At 39.8% G+C, this 23,630-nt stretch overlaps 2 protein-coding genes across 2 annotated transcripts; one reads left to right on the top strand and one right to left on the bottom strand.

Annotated features, from left to right (window-relative positions):
• The first annotated feature begins 509 nt into the window (after positions 1 to 509).
• On the top strand, positions 510 to 2,113 carry LOC112188564 (uncharacterized protein At1g10890). Its single transcript, XM_024327705.2, has 4 exons — positions 510 to 664; positions 762 to 965; positions 1,082 to 1,301; positions 1,692 to 2,113. The coding sequence occupies exons 1-4, from the start codon at positions 588 to 590 to the stop codon at positions 1,950 to 1,952; spliced, it is 762 nt and encodes a 253-aa protein (XP_024183473.1). The 5' UTR covers positions 510 to 587; the 3' UTR covers positions 1,953 to 2,113.
• A 15,424-nt stretch (positions 2,114 to 17,537) lies between these two features.
• LOC112184226 lies at positions 17,538 to 20,198 on the bottom strand. The gene has a single exon (XM_024322492.1). The coding sequence runs from the start codon at positions 20,196 to 20,198 to the stop codon at positions 17,538 to 17,540; it is 2,661 nt and encodes an 886-aa protein (XP_024178260.1).
• Between the last annotated feature and the right edge of the window lie 3,432 nt (positions 20,199 to 23,630).

Below are 23,630 nucleotides of genomic sequence, written 5' to 3'. Positions count from 1 at the left end.
CAGGAATTTTTAGAAAAGTTTACCTTAAGAGATGGCCGGGGAAAATGTCACCGAAAAGTCGCCGGAAATACTGTAGCAGGTGGGGGGGGGGGGGGGGGGGGGGGGGGGGGGGTACTGTAGCACGTTACTGTAGCTGCGGAGGTTTCTGGGATTTGAAGGCTACGATTATAGGGTTTCAGGGTTAGGGCTCGTGTTGATAACGTGTTGTAGAGAAACTGAATTTGAGAGGAATTTTCTGTGTATTCTCATTGATAATAGGGGCCTCTTTATATAGAGGATTACAATGCATAGAATCTCAATCATACAAGGAAAGTAATTCTACATTGATTAGGATTCTAGATCTTCTAATTAAATCCTATTACCACTAGGTCAAGTAACCTAGAGTTTGGCCTAAACACAAATTAGGTTTTCCTTCAACAAGATGTTCAATTTTAAGTATTCATAATCCTGTATTATTTGGTCTAGTGATATAAATATTTTTCTTGCAAGTTGGAGATTGTGTAGTTGACATGATGAGAAAAAAATTAAAAAAAAGGGAACAATTTAAACTTATATCCAAAGAGAGGTGACAGAAGAAAAACAAAAAGATGGGACGGAGCATATCAAAGTCGCCGTCGAGAGGAAGAAACCGTAGGGATCGAAGCCGCTCACCATATTCCTCCAGGTCACTTCAAAGTTCAAAACCCACCTCCAATTTTCAAATTTCCATTTACTTATAATACTACAGTCTTCTGATTCATACATTTGCAAAATTCATACAGAAGGAACCGTTGTAGTGTCTCCCCGCGTCGCCGGAGAAGCCGGTCGCCGAGTTACAGGCGCCGTAAGAGCCGGTCTCCGACGCCGAGACGACGTCGCAGGCATAGAACTAAGAGCAGCTCTCCGTCTCCTCCTCCTCCTCCTCCTCCTCGTCTGACCACAACTGAACGGAAAAATGCCAAGAAAGAGGAGGAAGAAAAGGCCAGGTAATTTCATCCATTGTTACAAGGATTGATGCCATGGACATTTCATTTCGATTGGATAGTTTGCCCCAAATTGTTGCTGTTATGTGGTTTTGGTTGTAATGCATTCTGACTATCAGGCTACTACTGGAGGCGGAGCTGAAGAGATTAGAGGAAGAGACTGCGCAGAGAATAGAGGAAGCGATTCGGAAAAATGTAGAGGAGAGGCTGAGTTCTGATGATGTTAAGTTACAAGTAGAGAGGCGGATAGAGGAAGGTCGGAAGAAGCTGCTTGAGGATGTTCAAGCTCAACTTCAAAGAGAAAAGGAAGCTGCTCTTAATGAAGCAAGACAGAAACAAGTAAGCATATCGCTACATCTCTTTAACATAAGTTTTCAGGTCCTGATGCTAGTTCAGTTATTTTGTTGGTATCCATTTACATGCTCCGCGTATTATGGCATGCCATCATAGTAAGCTACATTATATGCCGTTTATAATCATCACGTATTGAATTGCTTTCTCTTGGTCAGACTGTCTCTAACTCTATTATCACTGTTACTTGGCCTTTTGTTGTCAAGGTTTCTTGTTGTTCATATATGATTAAGATTTAAGAATTTAAGATAGACATATCAACACTCACGCACGCACACATACATACATATCTTATTCATGTATATGACTTGCACATGTGAGTGAAGTTTCACTTTTGCAATCATTACAAAGCATTGATATGGCCACCACATTGCTCAGGAACAAGCTCGGAAAGAGAGAGAAGAGCTTGATAAGATGCTAGAGGAGAACAGGAGGAGGGTGGAAGAGGCTCAGAGAAGAGAAGCTTTGGAACTGCAGACCAAAGAGGAGGAACGCTATCGGGAGTTGGAGCTGATTCAGAGACAGAAAGAAGAGGCTGCAAGGAGAAAAAAGATGGAAGAGGAAGAAGAACATGCACGCCTGATGAAGTTGTCTAGTAAGAATAAATCTCGATCAAAGTCTTCTAGTATTGGTTTCTAATGGTGGCTGGTGCCATGTATACCTAGTGCTACTACTGGCTGCTATTGACTACTTGTCCGATATTGACAAATATTAGTCAAATATTTTGCATTTGATTTCATATGATGTTATCTGTCTTCAATTTTTTCAGCATATAAGGTCTTTACATGAGTGATTTGATATATCTTGATCAAGGTAAGGTACTACGGTATTGAACCGGATTTCTATAACTTGAGATTCTTCTAGCAAATAGCTTCTTGTTGGTTCAAATTCTTAGTTGGGGTTTCCTTATTAGAGAACATACAACAGTAAATAAATCCTTCGAAGAACCCATCTCCGTGTTTGCAGCACAGGAGGCCATGAGCCTTCATGGACCCTTGGCTGCAGCACAAGAGATGGTGGGTAATTTAGATGAATTGAATTGATGACAAACAGGGTTCACTTGAATGTCTAAATTCTTTGTAAATATTGTAAAGTTTCAAAGCCTATTACAGTAAGTCCTATAAAGTATCTCAGCTACTAATGTTACTTTTAAAATAACATAATAGTTACCATCCTGAATTAATGTTTTGTTTTTTTATTTTTTGTCTGATCTTCATCATTTATATTCTCATCATTAGATACTAAACTACTACGCTACCGACTCCATTTATTAGATTGAAAAGAAATAAAATTAATTTTCTGGTTGCATCTGTAGTTGCGCAAAGGTTATGGTTCCTACTGGAAAATGGTTGGTTCTTTACTCGTAGTTTTCAAAAATGTTTAGACCTAATTACTGGATGGTTTTGATTTAATTAATGTGGAACATGATCACGTTTGTCTGCAGTATCCACTTATGTTTAGATCTAGATCATGCTATAGTGCCTGCTTCTTTTAGTTGGTATAATGCACGTCCTGCTTTCATTGTTCTATTTTGTCTCTGTTTTGGTAATTTTCTCTAGGTTAAAGGTTTTGTCGACCCGCCACTCTAGTCTTCATTGCACATCCTGCTTGAGAGTGCAGGAAGTCTCTATTTTTAAATATATCTTTCTGCTTGAAATTAACGAAGTGGGAAGCTTTTTCTTTTCGTTGGGAATTGCATTTTGAGCTCCTAAGATCACAATACTTTGCCAGGAGATCCAGACCACGGGCATGCTGAGTTATTTCTTTTTAAATTTTTTTTATTGTTTGGAATTGGTCTTTATGTGGATACTCGTCTACTCAGATCTGTATAATACCAGGAAATGGATACAATTGTTTCTATGATTCGGCTTTTTTTACATATTCTGGAGTTGTGTGATGTTTGATTTTATCATTTCTCATGGGGATATTGTCTACCTGTGTTCTAATATCCAAACAATGGCTCTCTAGAAAGTAAATTTAGGTCTGTTGTGCCTAGATCTCCTGGAAATTTCTACTATTTGATTTTGCAATTGTAATCGGAAATCAACATTGTGGGCACAACTGTTCAATATAATGCCCCTGAGAGAGTTTGAAACACTTTTACAGAAATTTAGGATCTCAAATTCTCAATGTATATTATAAATTCATTTCATATGTTTATGTATGTGTAAAGGGTGGTTATCACAAAGAGGTTTCAGAATAACATCAACCACGCAATTCTGATCCACCTCAAGAACTCGAATATCACGACTCCAGGTCAATTCTAAACAGTAGAATAAGCCCTATAATTCAGCCTCACATACATCATAGGCCAGCTCCAGCTCCCAAGTTTGCTACAAATCCAGATTTCGAGTTCCCTGAAGTGTCTCCATTGTAAAACACCTCTTGCACTTGAATTGTCATAATTCCATCTACTTCCATGAGTATTCAATTTGACACTACCACTAGCAGGAGGAATCCATCGTAAGGAAGCAGGTGCACGAGACTTTAGATTGGGCAACAGAGTTGGCAGAAGGCGAAGAATTAGCAAAATCACTGGATGGCCAAACTGGGGATTACATATCAGTATCAAGAACAGCTTTGCACCATCACTTTCCAGAACAAAGAAAAAGTTTATGTGAGGGACCAAGGAGTGAGAGAATGATCTTGGATTGGACTCTATTTTCAAGTTGACAGGTATCCAGTCCTCAAAACAAAGAGAAAACAGCTAGAGAAGGAAGAGTTATACACCAAACTATCCCAGACTTTCAAGGAAAAATTCACATTATCTAAAAAGATCTGAGGATGTTATGCGACACTTGGTTTGGGGACAACAAATGTGATCACGAAAGAGCTTCTTTTGGTATTAGTTAACATTTTTCCATGAAGGACAGTCCAGAAAAAAGTGTGCAGTGTAGGAAATAGTTTGGAACTTCACCTCTAGGTACTCTCATCTTTAAGAAACGTAAGCTGGAGCTGCTGGACTGACAGAAAACTTACCATTGGAACAAGGCCTCCAAGTCCAAATGCATCCATCTTATCTTATCTGATCCTATAGTCTGTAGTCTGTACTCCGTACTCATGCTGGTTTGCCTAGAAGTGAGAAGACATGCAATTTCACTGCTGATTTGCAAATTTGAGAAATATAGAACCACCACCTGTGAAAGTAAAAGTAGGACCTCTTGTGCCACTAATATCATCTAGGACAAAGGGATCACACGAAGATGGAATTTGATAAGTCAGCGAGAAATTTTATCTAAATTCCATACTCCCCTTGGTTATAGGATATGTAATATGTAGAGTGCTCTCTGTATATGTGGGTCATTTCATACTCTTCAAAACCAAGAACAAGTGTCTGCAGCTCTTTTGTAAAGCACCTAGATGGTACAACAGAAGAATCAGACTCCAGAATTTCTTGATGCGCAGAGTAGCTGCATTTTCAATCCATGTATTATTCCCCGAGCCTCTGCGTCAATAGGTTGGACACAGCTAAGATTGGCGATGAAGCCATGCAGTAATAAATCTGTTTAGCTCTTTTACTGGACATTAATTACTGCAATTTCTGTTCCTATTAGCCAATAGTAATTCTTTGTTTTATGTAGGTACCACATCATTGGTAACGTTTTGGTAATCAAGTGGAATGTATCCTTCTACGAATCATCATTTGTAAGAATACTTTCATATGATAGTAAGTAAGTCTTGTTATAGTCCATGGTAGTTAGCACACCAACTACAACATAATATGATTAAAAAATTTGTCCAACATCGTTGATCGGATATTTAACTCTTGATACTAGCTATGATGAATGCAGACTGAGCTTCTAACTTAGCTATGCAGCTGCCTTTTGTTAACTTCTTTGTTTCCGCTGAAGATGGCCTATTACATCTTTGAACAATAACAGTTAGCATGTTTTTGTACTTTTGAACCATCACTGTAATCATTGCTGTATCACTAATCTCTAATTACTGCAGTAATGTTTGGGTATCCTCAATAAGAAAATCAGTTTCATATTTGGAATCATATCTTAACCCTGAAGCCTCCTAAATGAACCATGTATCCATGATTTCTACACTTCTTTCCATATGCTATATTCCACATTCTTGTCAACACACTGACACAGCCTGGGATATGGTAATCGAGTTTCTGGTTCAGCCATTCACCAATTTATTGCTTACACTGGTTCTCTTGAAGCTCTTGCTAAATCTCATAATAGATCTGTATTTCTTGATATTTTATTATATTTCATAGAATTCTATTGTTTCATGATCACTTCGAAGTATGTCATCATTCCATCTCTCGAACACCTACTATTGTTCACACGCAAACTGAAGCTAGTATATCTCAAGAACGTCATATTCTTTATGAAGACAAGGAAGTATTTTTGGCCAGAGAGCTTGCTACGGGCTTTACATAGGAGATAAAAGAATCAAGTTTTTCCAATTCGAATAAAGAGAAATCAAGTTTTGAAAGTTGAAGAACACTTAGACTTATGGCACAGTTCCGATACTTGCTCACATTTTTGTACTTCCAGAAGAGGTTTACTCCCTGAAACATACTCTTCACCATCTATTAAAATGTATTAGCCCTTGTATTACTGACACTCGGAATCTTTACATTTTCTGCTCCTTCTAAATCGAGGAGCTTTGTCAAGGCTTTGTAATGTTGTTTTTAAGACCATTTCAAAAATATTTGTCAAGAAACGTAGGCCTTTGTTGGCTAAATGTATATCTCAATAAGACTTTAAACACTAGTTGTTAGACCGGATCAGTGGTTTTCAGCCATCTTTGGTATTGGTCACGTTTTAGATGCTGCTCTGCTAAAAATAGCACACAATTTAAAACCCTTTTTGTTGTCAAGTTGTAGTAGTGAAAGTAAGGGATCGTTCTACGCCAAGGATCAAGGGTTCACCTTCAATTTATGTAACCTAGAAAACAAAGAAAACTGGAAACGATAATAAAACAAATCTAAAAACACAATTGGGGGGATTGTTGATTAATTTTGCTGAAAATAAAGTAAGAACAAAAGATGAAACTAAAGTAAAGTTTGTGAATATGATGATGAGCAGTTAGGAGTTCGTTATCCACCACTAAACACAATCCAAGTTCCAATTTCTCTTCCTATGTTTATTACTAAGTCATGAGAGAGAGATTGACCAAGTTACAAAGCTAGAAGCAAGCTAAGTACCTTATATTACTTCCCTATAATGTTCTAACAAGAACAAGCGCCGTTATTAGAACCTTTTGAAAACATGCAACATAGAGATCACAAGCAGCTCCTACATTTAGCAAGTTCTAAAGCATTAAGCACATGTGGAAGGATGTCAATCTAAGTGTACAAACTAGTACAACAAGCGTGTCTAGTTGCATTCCTCATCTTTGGTACACACCTAGGCGAGAGGTTTTACTACTTCGGTTAAAATCACAAAACTATTAGGTGAATTGCTATTTAACCTAGCACCAATTACATGCATATCCTATATGTTTGCAACCACATAAAACATACATATAAAAGACTCATCTAATTCAGAACCAAAGAACAATCTCATCGACAAAGTAACTAAAACATAGAAATTTATTATGAAACTTGAACCATAGTTTAGGGCTTCAAACTAGCCCCTAACACAAAAGTATTTAGCTACTCATTGTTCTAAGGTAAACACACAGTAAGATATTGAAAATAAAAGGGCAAAGTCGCAGAAAAAGAGAGTGAAGAGGCACGGTGGATGTTGCTTGAAGATGGATGGTCACGGTGGTGGAAGATGGCGACTTTGGTGGCTTCTTTTCCTTATGCTTGTATGGAGCTTCGAAAATCAGAGAGCTAGGGTTCTTTTGAGGCGTGAAATCTGTATGGTATCGTCTCTCTTTGACGCCAAGAAGCCTCCTCTTTTATTCTTTACAAACCCCTAACTTTCCTCCTTAAAACCGGGTTGAGTTCTCCTTATTCTTCTCCAATTCCACTTGCTTGGCTGCCCCACAATCTTCCTAACCTTCCTTAAGTCTTTCTAATAGTCTCTTGATAAGTATAATGCAGCAAAAATCCAATAAAATTCGTCCCAAAATCTGCCAAGTGTTGAAGGAAAATCAAGTTTAGTGTGCCTTATCAAACTAGGAATAGGAATAGGAGAGGAGGTTCTAGATTTCCCAATCCTACACGGATTGGTATTCCTTGTAACATTAGAACTAGCACTTTGTAATCCCTATATATAGGGCTCCTATTCTCAATAATAAGAACACATCTCTCTCATCAATCTCTCTCAATTCTATTATCCTTAAACACGTTATCAGCACGACTCTAACCACAAAACAGAAAACCAAAACTCATTCACAAAGCAGCCCCTAGCCCGAGCTAGCCGTGCCTTCGCTGCAGCCCGAACGCCCGTGTGCTTGCAACCTTGCACAGCAGCCCCTGCTGCCCCCTTCCTGCAGCCCTGCGTTCCAGCCTGCTGCCACCGAAGCATCCCTGCTGCGCAAACAAGCCAACGCACACCCACTGCATCTTTTTCCCGTTCCTGTGCACATCCGTCTTCTTGAAAGCCTCGAAACGTCTAGTTCGGAAGCTCAGATCGAAAACCTTTCTTCATCAAAGTTGTTCGTCTCTGTCTCTTCCATCTAACCTCCGAATTTCAGCATTATCGGAGTCATATTGAGATCTGTACACCAATCGAGGTACAAGCTGTTCAGAACAGAATCTGCTCCGAATTTTCACCAAGTAAGTATTCAAAAGAGTAAGTTTTGAAGTTCCTAAAATTTGAAATTTGAATATTTCTTCTTTTTCTCGGGGACTTAAAAACCTCCCTTCTTCTTCATCCCACCTTTCATAGAACGTGGGTTCGATTCAATGCGGAATCGTGGGGATTCACGCAATTAACGAACTAAGAGCGTTCGTAAGACTTCGGACTAAGAGCGTCCGTAAGCATCGATTTAACGAACTAAGAGCGTTCGTATGCTACGGACTAAGAGCGTTCGTGAGCATTTATTTTGACCATTCAAACATCATTGTTTCGGTCTAATCCAATTATTCTTGGAAATCGATTTCTTGGTAGCATAGCTCGGAAATCTTATTTATATTAGTTTTCGTGGAAGCATTGACTCCGAAACTAACTTGTTCTTGTTTCATCTTTCAGGATGTCAAACATGAACAAACTCGATTTTGTTCCATTGGATTATGCAGGCAAAAGGTACTTAATTTGGGTCACTGATGTCGAGATCCACCTTATTGCCCGTGGTTTATTGCATACAATCCAAGAGCTTTGTCCTATTGAAACAGCTCCAGACCCTCAGACTGAGAAAGATAATTCCAAGGCACTTGCCTTCATGAAACGTCACATGGATAGTGACCTACAGTTTGAGTTCATAAATGAGGATAGCGCCATAAAGCTTTGGCATGCGCTTCGCGAACGATATGGCAATGTTCGTGACTCCATACTTCCGAATACAGAAGCAGAATGGAAAGATCTTCGCTTCTCTGAATTTGACACTGTCATGCAATTTTATTCGGAAGCTCTCAGCATCAGAGCAATGATGCGTCTCTGTGGAAAAACAATCACAGAAGACCAATTGATTGAGAAAACCCTCAATACCTTCCCCGTCTATGCTATGAGGTCCTCTGACTTATTCCGGACTCATGTAAATGCAAGACGGATCACAAGTTTCCAACAGCTTATTGAAGCTATGGCCACTGCTGAAAGACATGGCAATGAACTTGTGCAAAGAAGATTTGATAGGCTTCAAGATAGCTATCAAGAGCATCGTCCTATGACTAGAGAAAGTCACCATCGACGTCATGATCCATACGATCGAAATGCTCAAGAAGGTAATCGCTCAAGGCGACAATCACACGGCCGTAGGAGACGTGATTTTGAGGGAAATAGGGTTGGAAACCATGGAGCCAACGTTGGCCATGGGCACCACTTTCCAACGCCACCAGTCCTAAGGACTATGCATATTGCGCCAATGCGCCTCAATCAAGGGAGAATCCTCTTTATGGTGTCTATTTCTGATATGGAATGTCTGATCAATGGACCTGAATTTGCAATGTACCTACGGAGGTAGTCGCATCATGGTGATCAAGACTTCGAGTTCACAAAGACTTTAAATCTGGCGATGAAGACAAAATGCCGCAGATTTTTATTTATAGTCTTTTATTTTTCCAAGAATTATGTAATGGCTATTATGCCTTAAATCAATAAAATGACTTATTGTATTCACTCTTTCCCTCTAGGCGTACTCAAGAGTACTTGTGATGTCTAGGCAAGGTTTGATCTGAGAGAACGGTTTTAAAAGTGAGCAACGCTCCACCAAAATCTCGCCTTACCTTACCTGGTCACAACCAAATTGAAATTACCGAACGGATTGAGTGACTACGATTTGTCTACGGTTTGATTTTTATGTTGGATTAGATTTTGGTCAAGAAACTTTGATGTAATCATTGGCTATTATTAATAAAGTATTGATTGATTTTATCTCATGTCATGGACATATTTTTTTTGAACTTTATTACTTACAAGATGTAAGTGCCAATGGTTTTCATGTGGAAACACATTGTGAGAATGGACAAGAGTTCCTTTGCATCACCTCTAATGACTACGGACATAAACGAGTATTAGAGAAACTTATGTGTCGCTCTAGTGGGTTGTATGCAACCACTATTCGAGTAATTGAATCCAATCATGTTATGAGAGATGATTTATGGGATCCGGACACATATAGGCTTTGGCACGACCGTTTGGGACACCCAGGTCGTGACATGATGATCCGTATATTAAAGACTTCACACGTACATCCTTTTTTCAGAACGAAAGGAAGTAAAACTCGAAATTTGGATCAAGGATGAGCACCTGCGCCTCACGGCGCCTTCCCCCTTCAAGTCCGGCCACCACTAGCCGGCGCCGCCATCCCCCTGCGGCTCCAAGGTGGCTTTGACGCCACCTCTGCTCCCCTGACTCCAATTTCTACTTCTAAAGTCAAATGTGACTTCATGGCTCAACCAAAATCCTCATTGGTTATTTCTAAAGCCCATTATTCGTTCTGCAAAGCCTGATCTTTAGCAAAGTTAGGATCGAGACCATCCTATGCAAAGGACACCAAAGAAAATATACCATTCTTGCAAAGAATCCAAGGTGATATTTGTGGACCTATCCAACCACTATGCGGACCATTTCGATATTTTATGGTATTGGTTGATGCATCGACACGCTGGTCACATGTCATGCTATTGTCCACAAGGAACGCTGCATTTGCTAAACTCCTAGCACAAATAATTAAGTTAAGGGCTCACCACCCGTATCATCCTATTAAGTCTATAAGATTAGACAATGCTGGAGAGTTTACATCAAAGACTTTTGATGATTATTGCATGTCCATTGGGATTGATGTTGAACATCCTGTTCCTCATGTTCACACCCAAAATGGTCTCGCAGAAGCCGCCATTAAACGACTACAAATGGTTGCTCGAGCATTGGTGATGCGCACCAATCTCCCTATTTCTGCTTGGGGCTATGCAATATTGCATGCAGCTGTGCTTATTCGTCTGAGGCCCACTGCCACTCAACCTTTTTCTGCGTCCCAGATGGTGACTGGGTATGAGCCCAATGTCTCACACTTACGCATATTTGGGTGCGCAGTTTATGTGCCAATTGCGCCTCCACAGGGCACCAAAATGGGTCCTCAACGACGATTAGGCGTTTACGTTGGTTATGATTCTCCAACGATTATCCGCTACATAGAACCCTTGACAGGCGATCTCTTTACCGCAAGATTTGCGGATTGTCACTTCGATGAGACAGTCTTCCCATCGTTAGGGGGAGATAAGAACATCAATGTTCAACAGGAACGACCGGAATTGTCGTGGTCTGTCCCCACTCTGTCTCATCTTGATCCCCGAACCGCACAGTCCGAAATTGAAGTGCGGAGAATTCTCGATCTTCAGAATGTAGCAGAATCGATGCCTGATGCATTTTCTGATATCGCTAAAGTGACGAGATCACACATACCTGCTGCAAACATGCCTGCAAGGATTGATGTCCCTAAAAGTAGAGGACATGACGCCAACTCAAGAATGCATGAGCATGGCGCCAACGTCCCATCTCTCAATGATGGTGACGTTATGGCTAGGCCCACGGCTCCTGCCAGGAAGCGCGGGAGGCCCATAGGTTTGATGGATTCTCGCCCAAGAAAGAAAGCGAGTTTGGCACAGAATAATCCATTAATCATCGATATAAATAATCCATCTCATGAGAATATTCAGGATTATGGTTATGTCCAAGAGACATCATTGGGGGACGCTCCAATGTCAGAACCAACTCTAAAGAATAGAGAGATCTCCATAAATTACACTAGTGTACATGAGATGATGGATAGAAATTCTATGGCGATTGATGATGCATTTGCATATCATATTGCAAAAGGAATTATAGAATATGATGATATCGAACCTCGCTCTGTTGAAGAATGTCAACGAAGAGCAGATTGGCCTAAATGGAAAGATGCGATCCAGGTTGAATTGGATTCACTAACAAAGAGACAAGGTATTTGGGCCTGTAATGCAGACACCCCCAAGTGTAAAGCCTGTTGGCCATAAATGGGTCTTTGTTAGAAAGCGTAATGAGAAAAATGAGGTGGTAAGATATAAAGCCCGCCCTGTGGCGCAAGGTTTCTCACAACGCCCTGGAATCGACTACGAGGAGACATATTCTCCCGTAATGGACGTTATAACGTTCCGCTACCTTGTCAGTTTGGTAGTTTCCGAAAACCTTGACATGCAGCTTATGGATGTGGTTACAGCATATCTCTATGGGGATCTAGATTCAGAGATATATATGAAGGTTCCAGATGGACTTCAATTACCCAAATCAAGTGGCTCTAAACCACGGAGCGCGTTTTCAATAAGATTAAAACGCTCACTATATGGATTAAAACAATCCGGACGGATGTGGTATAACCGTCTAAGTGACTACTTGATTGGGAAGGGATATATTAACAATGAAATATGCCCATGCGTGTTCATTAAAAGAACAAGTTCCGGATTTGCAATCGTAGCAGTTTATGTCGATGACATGAACCTAATTGGAACTCTGGATGAGTTAAAGGAAACTGCTAATTACTTGAAATCCGAATTTGAGATGAAAGATCTTGGGAAAACACGGTTTTGTCTCGGTTAGAACTCGAGCACCGTAGTGATGGGATTTTGATCCATCAGTCTGCATATACTCAGAAAATCCTAAGGCGCTTTAATGAAGATAAAGCAAAGCCTGCGAGTACTCCCATGATCGGTCGTAGTCTTGAGCCCGGAAAAGATCCGCTTCGTCCAAAGGATGAGGACGAAGAAGCATTAGAGGCCGAAGTACCCTATTTAAGTGCAATAGGCGCATTATTGTACTTAGCTCAATGCACAAGACCAGATATCTCATTCGCAGTGAACTGGTTAGCTCGACATAGCTCTGCGCTAACACGCCGCCATTGGATTGGTGAAAAGACAATCTTTCGATACCCAGGAGGTACGATTGATATGGGCCTATTTTATCCCTACAGAGAGAAAAGGAATGACGGAAGAATGGGATCGGACCCCATTAGGCATGAAGCCGCCGTCCACCACAACATAGTGGCCGGTCATGTTGCTGCCAACGCCGCCACCACCATCAAGGGTGGCCGGCCTCACCCTATCCCCCCTCCATCAAAACGACAATGATGTCTTGATGGGTTTTGCTGATGCAGGGTACCTCTCTGACCCTCACAAAGGTCGCTCCCAAACAGGTTATGTCTTTACCATGGGAAGCACTGCGATATCTTGGAGGTCTACGAAACAGACCCTTGTTGCTACTTCCTCGAATCATGCAGAGATTATTGCTCTACATGAAGCCGTTTGTGAATGTATATGGCTAAGGTCTGTGATTCGACATATTCAAGGAAGTTGTGGTTTGAAGTCTACCACAGATGAACCTACATGCATTTATGAGGATAATGCAGCTTGTATTGAACAAATGAAGTTAGGTTTCATCAAGGGCGACAACACCAAGCATATATCGCCTAAGTTCTTTTATAATCAGTAACAACAATCACTTCTAAAGATTGAAGTGAAACAAATCCGATCAGAGGATAATGTAGCGGACTTATTCACTAAGTCGTTACCTAAATCCACCTTCGAGAAACATGTGAAGAGCATCGCATTGAGAAAGTTATCCGAACTCCCACGATTGTAGCAATCAGGGGGAGATATCGACATCAGGGGGAGTTATGATGTCTACATGTTCGATCTCGAAGAGTGAAGGACGTGTTGTGCTCTTTTTGTCCTTCGACCAGGATTATTTTTGTCCCACAGGGTTTTTGTTACCTGGCAAGGTTTTTAACGAGGCAACGGATGAAGCGTCACCACCAAGTTTGAGCGGCACAAGGGGGAGTGTTGAAGGAAAATCAAGTTTAGTGTGCCTTATCAAACTAGGAATAGGAATAGGAGAGGAGGTTCTAGATTTCCCAATCCTACACGGATTGGTATTCCTTGTAACATTAGAACTAGCACTTTGTAATCCCTATATATAGGGCTCCTATTCTCAATAATAAGAACACATCTCTCTCATCAATCTCTCTCAATTCTATTATCCTTAAACACCAAGAATATCTTCAGAAAATATAGCCTTTAATTCACTTTCCTTTCTCAACTAGGACTGATTTCCCTCTCCAAGTTTGACAAGGGTTCCCAGCAGATTCGAAGGTAATATTCTGCCACATAATACTTCTGATGTCACCCTTCAAAACCATGCAAAAACCTTCTAGGAATCTTCTTGAAACGTGGCCCAACAACGGTCTTGAAAATGCTTCGCATAAAGACTTGTCAGAAATTCCAGATTTTCCTTATCCTCTGATCATCTTTGTAGCATCGTAACTTCTTCATTACACCACCTTTCTGGATGATTCTTGATTCTAAACTTCTATAAAACATATATTCTTCAATTCTGGGCAGAGAAATTCATGATTATCATCCCTTAAGTCCAGTATAAAAGTCCTTGAAAAAGCTTCCTGAAAAGCTGATGGAAACAGTCTTCTCGAGGAACCAACTTTGAGCACAGTCTCCGGCTTCCTTTTTATCATTCTGGACCAACTCTTTGCCTTCAGTTATAGTAGAACATGTGATCTTCAAATGGTACCAGGCCTTTCTTCATAATTCCACTCGAAGGTTATTCAAAACAGCTATCCAAAACAGAAGAAAATAAGGCAGACTCTTGTACTCTGTTTTCTGCTTTTCTGCAACTGTTTTGCACGGCAACTTTCTCCATCTTCTCTTGAGTTTTATGACCAAATAAATCATCATAATCCATCCTTTGCATCACTACTTCATGTGAAGTGCCTTGATTGTCCCACAATAGCTCTCTTTTCTCCTTAACTGCTTCTCAAAGTACCTAAGAAAATAACAAAGTTAAATTGATCTTTTTAAGGAATAAACTAAGCAAAAGTATAGAGGTTTGAACTATAAATTCATAGCATTTTATGCTCCTATCAAATTCCCCCACACTTAGCTTTTGCTAGTCCCTTAGCAAAAATCAAAACTAACAAGACTCAATCAAAACTAAACAAAAGACTCTAGACTCCAAACAAACTAGCCTTTCAACATTGTTGTCTCAGAAATCTCTTACTTTCATAGCATCAAGATTAGCACGCAACCAAGAATCAATCATGAGTAATTCAAGAGTTAATTAAAACATATATTCCACATATAAATATGTAAGATACGGATGTGACAATGGTGATGGATGGAGCTCAGCATGTATCCAACAAGTATGATTCAAACCTCACAGGATTCATCACTCTTTCTTCTCTCAGATCAATGCTAATGCTTAAAAGCTTTTTCACTCAAATATATGTGAGAGATGATAATATTTTCGACAAACAAAAAGCTCACATATATATAGAAGGAAAGGCTATGTCGAAATATGCATTTTTTATTTTATGATCTCATGAAGGATACCAACTACTTGCCCAACGGACCGAACCATATGCTCAACTCTTGTAACCAATCTCCACAGATCAAAGGCTGCCCATCTTAAGGATCAAAGAGGTCTTAAAACAAGGTTGTAATGGGGCCAAGGTTTAGGGGTTTATAGAAACGAAAGGGTACGGAAAAGTCACAAAGTATTCTAAAAACCTAGTGGAGCTTTCATTGAAGCATTGAGACGTCTTCTTCTGGTCACCAAGGCATCTTGCAACTTTGAACTTCTTGTGTGTCTTTATTGAGGCCGGATGTCATTGTGTTGGGCCCTTGCTTCATGCTAACCTTCCTGTGAACACTTGTGGAATAGGACAAAGACCAAATTTATCGTACTTAGGCCTTCAATTTCAAAACAAACTCCTTATCCTCAATGGGGGGGGGACTAAAATCCACACATACTTGCACTTTTTTTTTTTCATTGTCGTACACATTTTTTTCATTCTTCATTTTTTTCTTCGGCATACATATAATTTTTTTTTTTTTCACATGGACAAGTCATTCCCCCACACTTATTCTTTCTCATCTTCTCTTTTGTAGTGCCTTCAAAATCTTGTCTGCCTCGTGAATTAGCTCCACTAAATCCTTAGAACAAGGGTAGAGATATAGCTATACTAAGGTTCAAGGGTTAGGATTTTGAGGGTGATGAAAGAAAAAGGTTTAAATGTAGGCTCAAAGGGGTTATCTAGGGGAGTCCCACGACGGGCACAAATATGGACACAGGTTATTTTTGGCTTTGGTGAAAATTCCTAGGTGCCTTTATCCTTTCCAGAATCAGGGACATGTATTGATAAAAGTTTCGACTAGTACAAGAGCAAGTTCTAGTAATCTCTACAGTCCGTCAAACTTAATCTGTGTCAAGCAGTCAATCAAATAGAAAGATAATGAGATCACTAAGCATCGCTAAGAAAATAAGAATATATTTTTCAATAATCACTCACAAAGAATGGCAAATAGGCTCAAATTCTCACAAGGGTTATTATGAATCAAAACTCATCATCAACATGCTCAATATTCTGTACCAAGGTCAACGAAAACCATATCTACTACACAATCATATGCTTTATAGATATCGTAATTAACCAAAGAATTATTTTGACATCATCTCAATATTGTGATCCTCTTTTATCCATAATTTCAGAGATATAAGTTCATCCCTGACAGTTGAAAGGCAACTAAAACTCAAAAAAACTAAAAGCAAAATTTTTTTTTTTTTTTTTTCAAACACAAAGACACACACAAGACATAAATCCCTTCCCCCACACTTAAATCATACATTGCCCTCAATGTATGGCAAATATAGCATGCAATGAATAACAAAAGCATAGAGAAAGGCTAACAAAACAAAAGGTGGTAAGGAGAAAAAGTTCAGAAAAGCTCCCCCATGTAGACCTCCCAATGCTCACGAACTTTGGAGATGACAACAAAAGACCCCAACCTCAAGACCATAAGGTCTTGACTTCCTAACGTAAGCTCCATGTGAAGTCTTGTTGCATCTTCGGAAACCTTAAGTTTGTGTCGGCAGCCCATGTTCCAGGTCCCATAATTTTTCTATGCAGCGTCAGATGACGATTACACCACTTGGAAGTGAAAGTGGACATTGCGAGCTCTCTGTGCATATGTGGAACACCTTCTAACTCCAAGCGGTTTGAAAGTTATTGCCCTATAAAGTTAGAGAAAAAAACAGAAATTGGAACAGAAAACCTGGCAAAGTGATCTCTACCTACTCAAACCTTTATTCCGGGAGCATCACTGGTCCAATGGACGAGATTTTCGGCCTGAAGGTAGTATACATATAGAGCTGTGAATCCATGTAAAGAACTCCTCTTTTCATCCACGGAAATATGCCCAGTTTTTTTTTCTTTTTTTTTTTCTGTGACACAACTGCACAATTTTCTGTTTTCCTGAGCTGACCTTACTGCATTCAAACTGGAACTGGGAACGCATATCAACTCCGAATCCAGTTCTGTAAAAACCTACAGAAACTAGACTCAAACATCTTTCCATTCATGTATGGTACATTGTCCGGTTCCATCTGACCGAAAAACGGCAGCAGTCTAAAGTAGACTGACTGTGCGACCTGGACTCTGTTTCGCGTACAGCTACGAGTCTTTCCTTCACTTTTCCTTCCTATCCGACCTGAACACACACTAAACACATCAAATTGAACAAAATATGAATGCAAATAAATAGAAAAAGGTAAAATATTGGGTTGCCTCCCAACAAGCGCTTGAGTTAACGTCTTTCAGCCAGACGGTATCCTCTATTGATCATCCAAAGGCTCCATGTGAAGCCTTATCAAACAACCTTGCCATTGCCTTTGTGTATGAGTGCTTGGTTGAATCTGGTGGGTCATCTGTTATTGCACATACCTCTTGTGGCGTTGGATTTCCTAAGTGAGCCCTATCAACAAGAACACTCTTACACTTAGCTAAAGGTAAATGAAAATCAGAATTAAAATTACCTTTATTTTCTTTATTCAAGTTCTTCAGAGAGTGTTTTTCCTTCACTTTATGCCCCTTCCAACCCCTCAGAAATCGGACTTCTTCTCTTAATTCCTTGTCCTCACGCCCCACCATTCCTTTCGTGATGTCATTATGCTCAAAGACTTGAAACGTTACCCTTTCTCCAAGGACTTCCATAGTCAACGTTCCCTTGTAGACATTGATGTTCGTGTGAGCAGTTGCCATGAAGGGACGCCCTAAAATTAAAGGCAATGATGTGGGACTTGACGTCTCCTCCATGTCAATCACAAAGAAGTCAGCAGGCAAGACCAATCCATCCACCCTTACTAAGACATCTTCAATTACTCCTAAAGGATGAATAGATGAGCGATCCGCAAGCTCAATCACCACAGAGGTCTTCTTTAGTGTACCTAAATTAAGATTTGAAAACACAGAGAAAGGCATTAAATTTATAGAAGCTCCTAAATCTAGTAAAGCCTTATCAAACCTCTTTACACCAATTGTGCATGGAATGGTGAATTGTCCCGGGTCCTTGAGCTTAGGTGGAAGCTTTTGTTGAAGAATACTTGACACCTCCTCACTAAGAGCTACTACTTCATTCCCCTTGAACTTCCTCTTCTTGGTGCATAAGTCCTTCAAGAATTTGGCGTACTTTGGCACTTGTTTTATGATATCCAAGAGAGGAATGTTGACTTGAACTTTCCGGAGAATATCCAAAACATCCCCCTTGTCTTCTTCTTCCTTTGAATGAGCAAATCTACTTGGAAAAGGTAGACAAGAAGAAAGAGGATTAGTAGGAACCGGAATTGAAGAGTTAGGAATTTTACCTTTGGTTTCTGGTTTCGTTGGGGATTGCAATGAGTCTTCAATCCTCGTAGTCGCTGGGTCTGGGATTGCAAGTTCAGTTTCAATCTCAGAAGGGTCAGAAACACTTTTGTCCTTCTTCTGTGCCTTAGGGACGTCACTGAGTACTCTTCCACTTCGTGTTGTTACTACTTTGGCGGACTCAAACCCTCCTCTTGGATTTGGTATCGTGTTGCTTGGAAGTTTTCCTTGATCATGCAACTGATTCAACTTGTTGACACATTCTCCCACTTGTTTCTTAAGGTCTGAAATTTCCTTGCCTTGATTTTGCTGTGATTGAATGAGTTGTTGAGTAGAGGATGTCAAAGCTTCAAACATCTTGTCATACTTATCCAAGATTGGAGTCAATGAAGAACTAGAAGCTGGATGTGGTGCAGAGTTCTGTGTAAATCCCCCTTGAGGACGTTGAGTGAACCCTGGAGGTGGATGGTTGTTGCTTTGAGATGCTTGAAAAGGGCCCAAGACATTATCATTGTTACTCCATCGAAAATTTGGGTGATTTCTCAAGCCAGGATAATATGCATATGGATCATTCTTTACATGTTGTCTTCCTTGCTGAAAATTTCCCACAACTTTTACCTCTTCTTCCTCATATAATTGAGGGCAACGATCAGTATGGTGGCCTTCCATTGAGCACACACCACAAGCCATAGCTCCTTGCTTCTTGTTACCCAAGACCTGAGATAACATAGAGGTTAGATTTGATAATTGAGCTTTAATTTCAGAATCGTTACCTCCTTTTGAAGAGAAAGTTTGAACACGTCTTGAGGTATTATTGAATTGTTGTGCATTTAATGCACGATCTGCTATGAGCTTCATTCCATCCTCATTGTACTTGTCCATAAATGATCCTCCAGCTGCAGCATCCAAGATATCTCTCTCTATGGGTATGAGGCCATCATAGAACCCTGTCAACAAACTATCCTCACTCAAACCATGCTGAGGACATTGAGTAAGCAAGGTTTGAAACCTCTCAAAGTATTCGGAATAAGCCTCATCCATTCCTTGCTGAATTCCAGTAATTTGCTTCCTCAATGCAATAATTTTTGAAGTGGGGAAATACTTTTCCAAGAATGTCTTGTGCATGACATTCCATGAGGTTATATAGCCATTTGGAAGCCTGTACAACCATGTCTTTGCCTTGTCTGCAAGAGAGAACGGGAAAGCCTTCATCTTCATGATATTCTCATCTGCATTCTCCGGTGTCATGCTTGAGCAAATAAATTGGAATTCTTGGAGATGCAAATTAGGATCTTCATTAGGTAACCCGTGAAAAGTGGGCAGCTTGTGGAGAAAACCAGTCCTAAGCTCAAAATTCCCTGTCTTTCCTTCAGCCGGTTGAGGGTAACGAATGCATGATGGAATACCTCCAGCTATGAGGGACGTTGAGAGCTCCCTAATGGTCCTTCTTGGTGGTGGTGGCAGCGGCTGCCGATTGTCTTCGTCGTCTGACATTTGAAAAACGAAATAGGGGATGATGGGTTCGGCCTCTTCTTGAGCAGCTTGTTCTTCTCTTTTCAACCTTCTGTTTTCTCGTACTAGCTTCTCTAACTCAGTATTCAAAGGCACTAACTCCCCTTTTGGGTTGTTCCTTGTATGCATCCACTAGTGAAACTTCCTTCAATGAGAGAAAAGAGACGCAAATTAGTTCACCAAGAAGCTGAAAAGAAAAAGAAATTGAAAAGAAATTCAAAACTAATTGTAAAAACTAAAAGAAAAAAGACACAAAAACATAAAAATAAAGGCAAAATTCGATCCCCGGCGACACGGCGCCAAAAATTGCTCTGCTAAAAATAGCACACAATTTAAAACCCTTTTTGTTGTCAAGTTGTAGTAGTGAAAGTAAGGGATCGTTCTACGCCAAGGATCAAGGGTTCACCTTCAATTTATGTAACCTAGAAAACAAAGAAAACTGGAAACGATAATAAAACAAATCTAAAAACACAATTGGGGGGATTGTTGATTAATTTTGCTGAAAATAAAGTAAGAACAAAAGATGAAACTAAAGTAAAGTTTGTGAATATGATGATGAGCAGTTAGGAGTTCGTTATCCACCACTAAACACAATCCAAGTTCCAATTTCTCTTCCTATGTTTATTACTAAGTCATGAGAGAGAGATTGACCAAGTTACAAAGCTAGAAGCAAGCTAAGTACCTTATATTACTTCCCTATAATGTTCTAACAAGAACAAGCGCCGTTATTAGAACCTTTTGAAAACATGCAACATAGAGATCACAAGCAGCTCCTACATTTAGCAAGTTCTAAAGCATTAAGCACATGTGGAAGGATGTCAATCTAAGTGTACAAACTAGTACAACAAGCGTGTCTAGTTGCATTCCTCATCTTTGGTACACACCTAGGCGAGAGGTTTTACTACTTCGGTTAAAATCACAAAACTATTAGGTGAATTGCTATTTAACCTAGCACCAATTACATGCATATCCTATATGTTTGCAACCACATAAAACATACATATAAAAGACTCATCTAATTCAGAACCAAAGAACAATCTCATCGACAAAGTAACTAAAACATAGAAATTTATTATGAAACTTGAACCATAGTTTAGGGCTTCAAACTAGCCCCTAACACAAAAGTATTTAGCTACTCATTGTTCTAAGGTAAACACACAGTAACATATTGAAAATAAAAGGGCAAAGTCGCAGAAAAAGAGAGTGAAGAGGCACGGTGGATGTTGCTTGAAGATGGATGGTCACGGTGGTGGAAGATGGCGACTTTGGTGGCTTCTTTTCCTTATGCTTGTATGGAGCTTCGAAAATCAGAGAGCTAGGGTTCTTTTGAGGCGTGAAATCTGTATGGTATCGTCTCTCTTTGACGCCAAGAAGCCTCCTCTTTTATTCTTTACAAACCCCTAACTTTCCTCCTTAAAACCGGGTTGAGTTCTCCTTATTCTTCTCCAATTCCACTTGCTTGGCTGCCCCACAATCTTCCGAACCTTCCTTAAGTCTTTCTAATAGTCTCTTGATAAGTATAATGCAGCAAAAATCCAATAAAATTCGTCCCAAAATCTGCCAAGAATATCTTCAGAAAATATAGCCTTTAATTCACTTTCCTTTCTCAACTAGGACTGATTTCCCTCTCCAAGTTTGACAAGGGTTCCCAGCAGATTCGAAGGTAATATTCTGCCACATAATACTTCTGATGTCACCCTTCAAAACCATGCAAAAACCTTCTAGGAATCTTCTTGAAACGTGGCCCAACAACGGTCTTGAAAATGCTTCGCATAAAGACTTGTCAGAAATTCCAGATTTTCCTTATCCTCTGATCATCTTTGTAGCATCGTAACTTCTTCATTACACCACCTTTCTGGATGATTCTTGATTCTAAACTTCTATAAAACATATATTCTTCAATTCTGGGCAGAGAAATTCATGATTATCATCCCTTAAGTCCAGTATAAAAGTCCTTGAAAAAGCTTCCTGAAAAGCTGATGGAAACAGTCTTCTCGAGGAACCAACTTTGAGCACAGTCTCCGGCTTCCTTTTTATCATTCTGGACCAACTCTTTGCCTTCAGTTATAGTAGAACATGTGATCTTCAAATGGTACCAGGCCTTTCTTCATAATTCCACTCGAAGGTTATTCAAAACAGCTATCCAAAACAGAAGAAAATAAGGCAGACTCTTGTACTCTGTTTTCTGCTTTTCTGCAACTGTTTTGCACGGCAACTTTCTCCATCTTCTCTTGAGTTTTATGACCAAATAAATCATCATAATCCATCCTTTGCATCACTACTTCATGTGAAGTGCCTTGATTGTCCCACAATAGCTCTCTTTTCTCCTTAACTGCTTCTCAAAGTACCTAAGAAAATAACAAAGTTAAATTGATCTTTTTAAGGAATAAACTAAGCAAAAGTATAGAGGTTTGAACTATAAATTCATAGCATTTTATGCTCCTATCAGATGCTGAGGTTACTTGGTTTCAGAATGTCTTTAAATTGCAAATTTGCAATATTATCAAATCGGAGATTATATAGGAGTCTTCATTCAAGGTAAACATTGTTATACAGGGTGACATTGAGTCCCATCCTCTTGGTGCTGTTATCAGAAGCTGCGGACACCTACTTTACGAGTTTAATTCTGTGAATCTCTTGCATATATTCAGAGAATGCAACTGTACTGGTGATTCCCTTGCTAAGACTGGTTTTGGAGCATGACCATGGTGTCATCTTATTTGACTATCCTCCTCCTCAGGCTGCTACTGCCTTTCTAGATGACCTCTCTGAAGTTTCCAGATCTAGGCATTTATCTAGGCCTGTTACTTGGCTCTCTTTTTTTTTTTAAGACCTCCATGTAACGAAAAAACAAAAATAGCTGTTAGTCTAAATACAATCAGGTAGGCCTTATTTCTTCTCCATTTGGTTTAAGAATTTCCAATCTTACGTTTATTGATGATTGCCTTCGGCAAAGCTTCTCCTACTGCTGCTAGAAACATTGTTAGAATCCTTGATCTTTTCTCTAAAGCTTCTGGTCAACAGATCCAACTATCATAAATCTGACATTTCTCTTTCCAAAACTCTAGCTTCTCAGATAAAAGAATGACATATACCGTTTCTTCAAGTTCAATACGCATATACCTGGGAGTTCATAACATTGTTTTTGGAAAAAGCCTCTGAAACTATTGATCTAATTAAGAATGCAGCAGAAACTTACAGTCTGGAAATCAGGAACTTTAAACTGGATAAAGAGAAATCAGATCCTTTCCTGCTTCAAATGTCCCAAGATATAGGTTAAACTGGATGGAGAGTGTAGAAGTTTCTTTTGGGTATGGGATGATGCCCCATTGAAGCTTGGATACCTGCCCACTAAATCTAAAGGAGGTCTAGGTATGACGCCAGCTGCTTTGGTTCAATCAAGCAGCCTTAACAATGCTAAGCTTGCCTGAAAAGTTACTACCAACCCTCGAATTTGGATGGTTTACTTGATCAGAAAAAATGGTCAAGACACACTAGTTTCTTCAATGCCAAGAAAGCATTCAATGCTTCTCTCGCATGGAAGGGAACTTTAGGTGCGAG

The sequence above is a fragment of the Rosa chinensis genome, chromosome 2 (assembly GCF_002994745.2).
Source record: "Rosa chinensis cultivar Old Blush chromosome 2, RchiOBHm-V2, whole genome shotgun sequence".
Lineage (NCBI taxonomy): Eukaryota > Viridiplantae > Streptophyta > Magnoliopsida > Rosales > Rosaceae > Rosa > Rosa chinensis.
This window is presented reverse-complemented; position numbering and strand designations above follow the sequence as displayed.

Excerpts from the sequence above, each read along its gene's own strand:
- LOC112188564 (XM_024327705.2), top strand. The coding sequence starts at position 588 with ATGGGACGGAGCATATCAAAGTCGCCGTCGAGAGGAAGAAACCGTAGG. Across the intron at positions 966-1,081 it reads GAGGAGGAAGAAAAGGCCAG|GCTACTACTGGAGGCGGAGC; the intron begins GTAATTTCATCC and ends TCTGACTATCAG. Across the intron at positions 1,302-1,691 it reads ATGAAGCAAGACAGAAACAA|GAACAAGCTCGGAAAGAGAG; the intron begins GTAAGCATATCG and ends CACATTGCTCAG.
- LOC112184226 (XM_024322492.1), bottom strand. The coding sequence starts at position 20,198 with ATGCATACAAGGAACAACCCAAAAGGGGAGTTAGTGCCTTTGAATACT.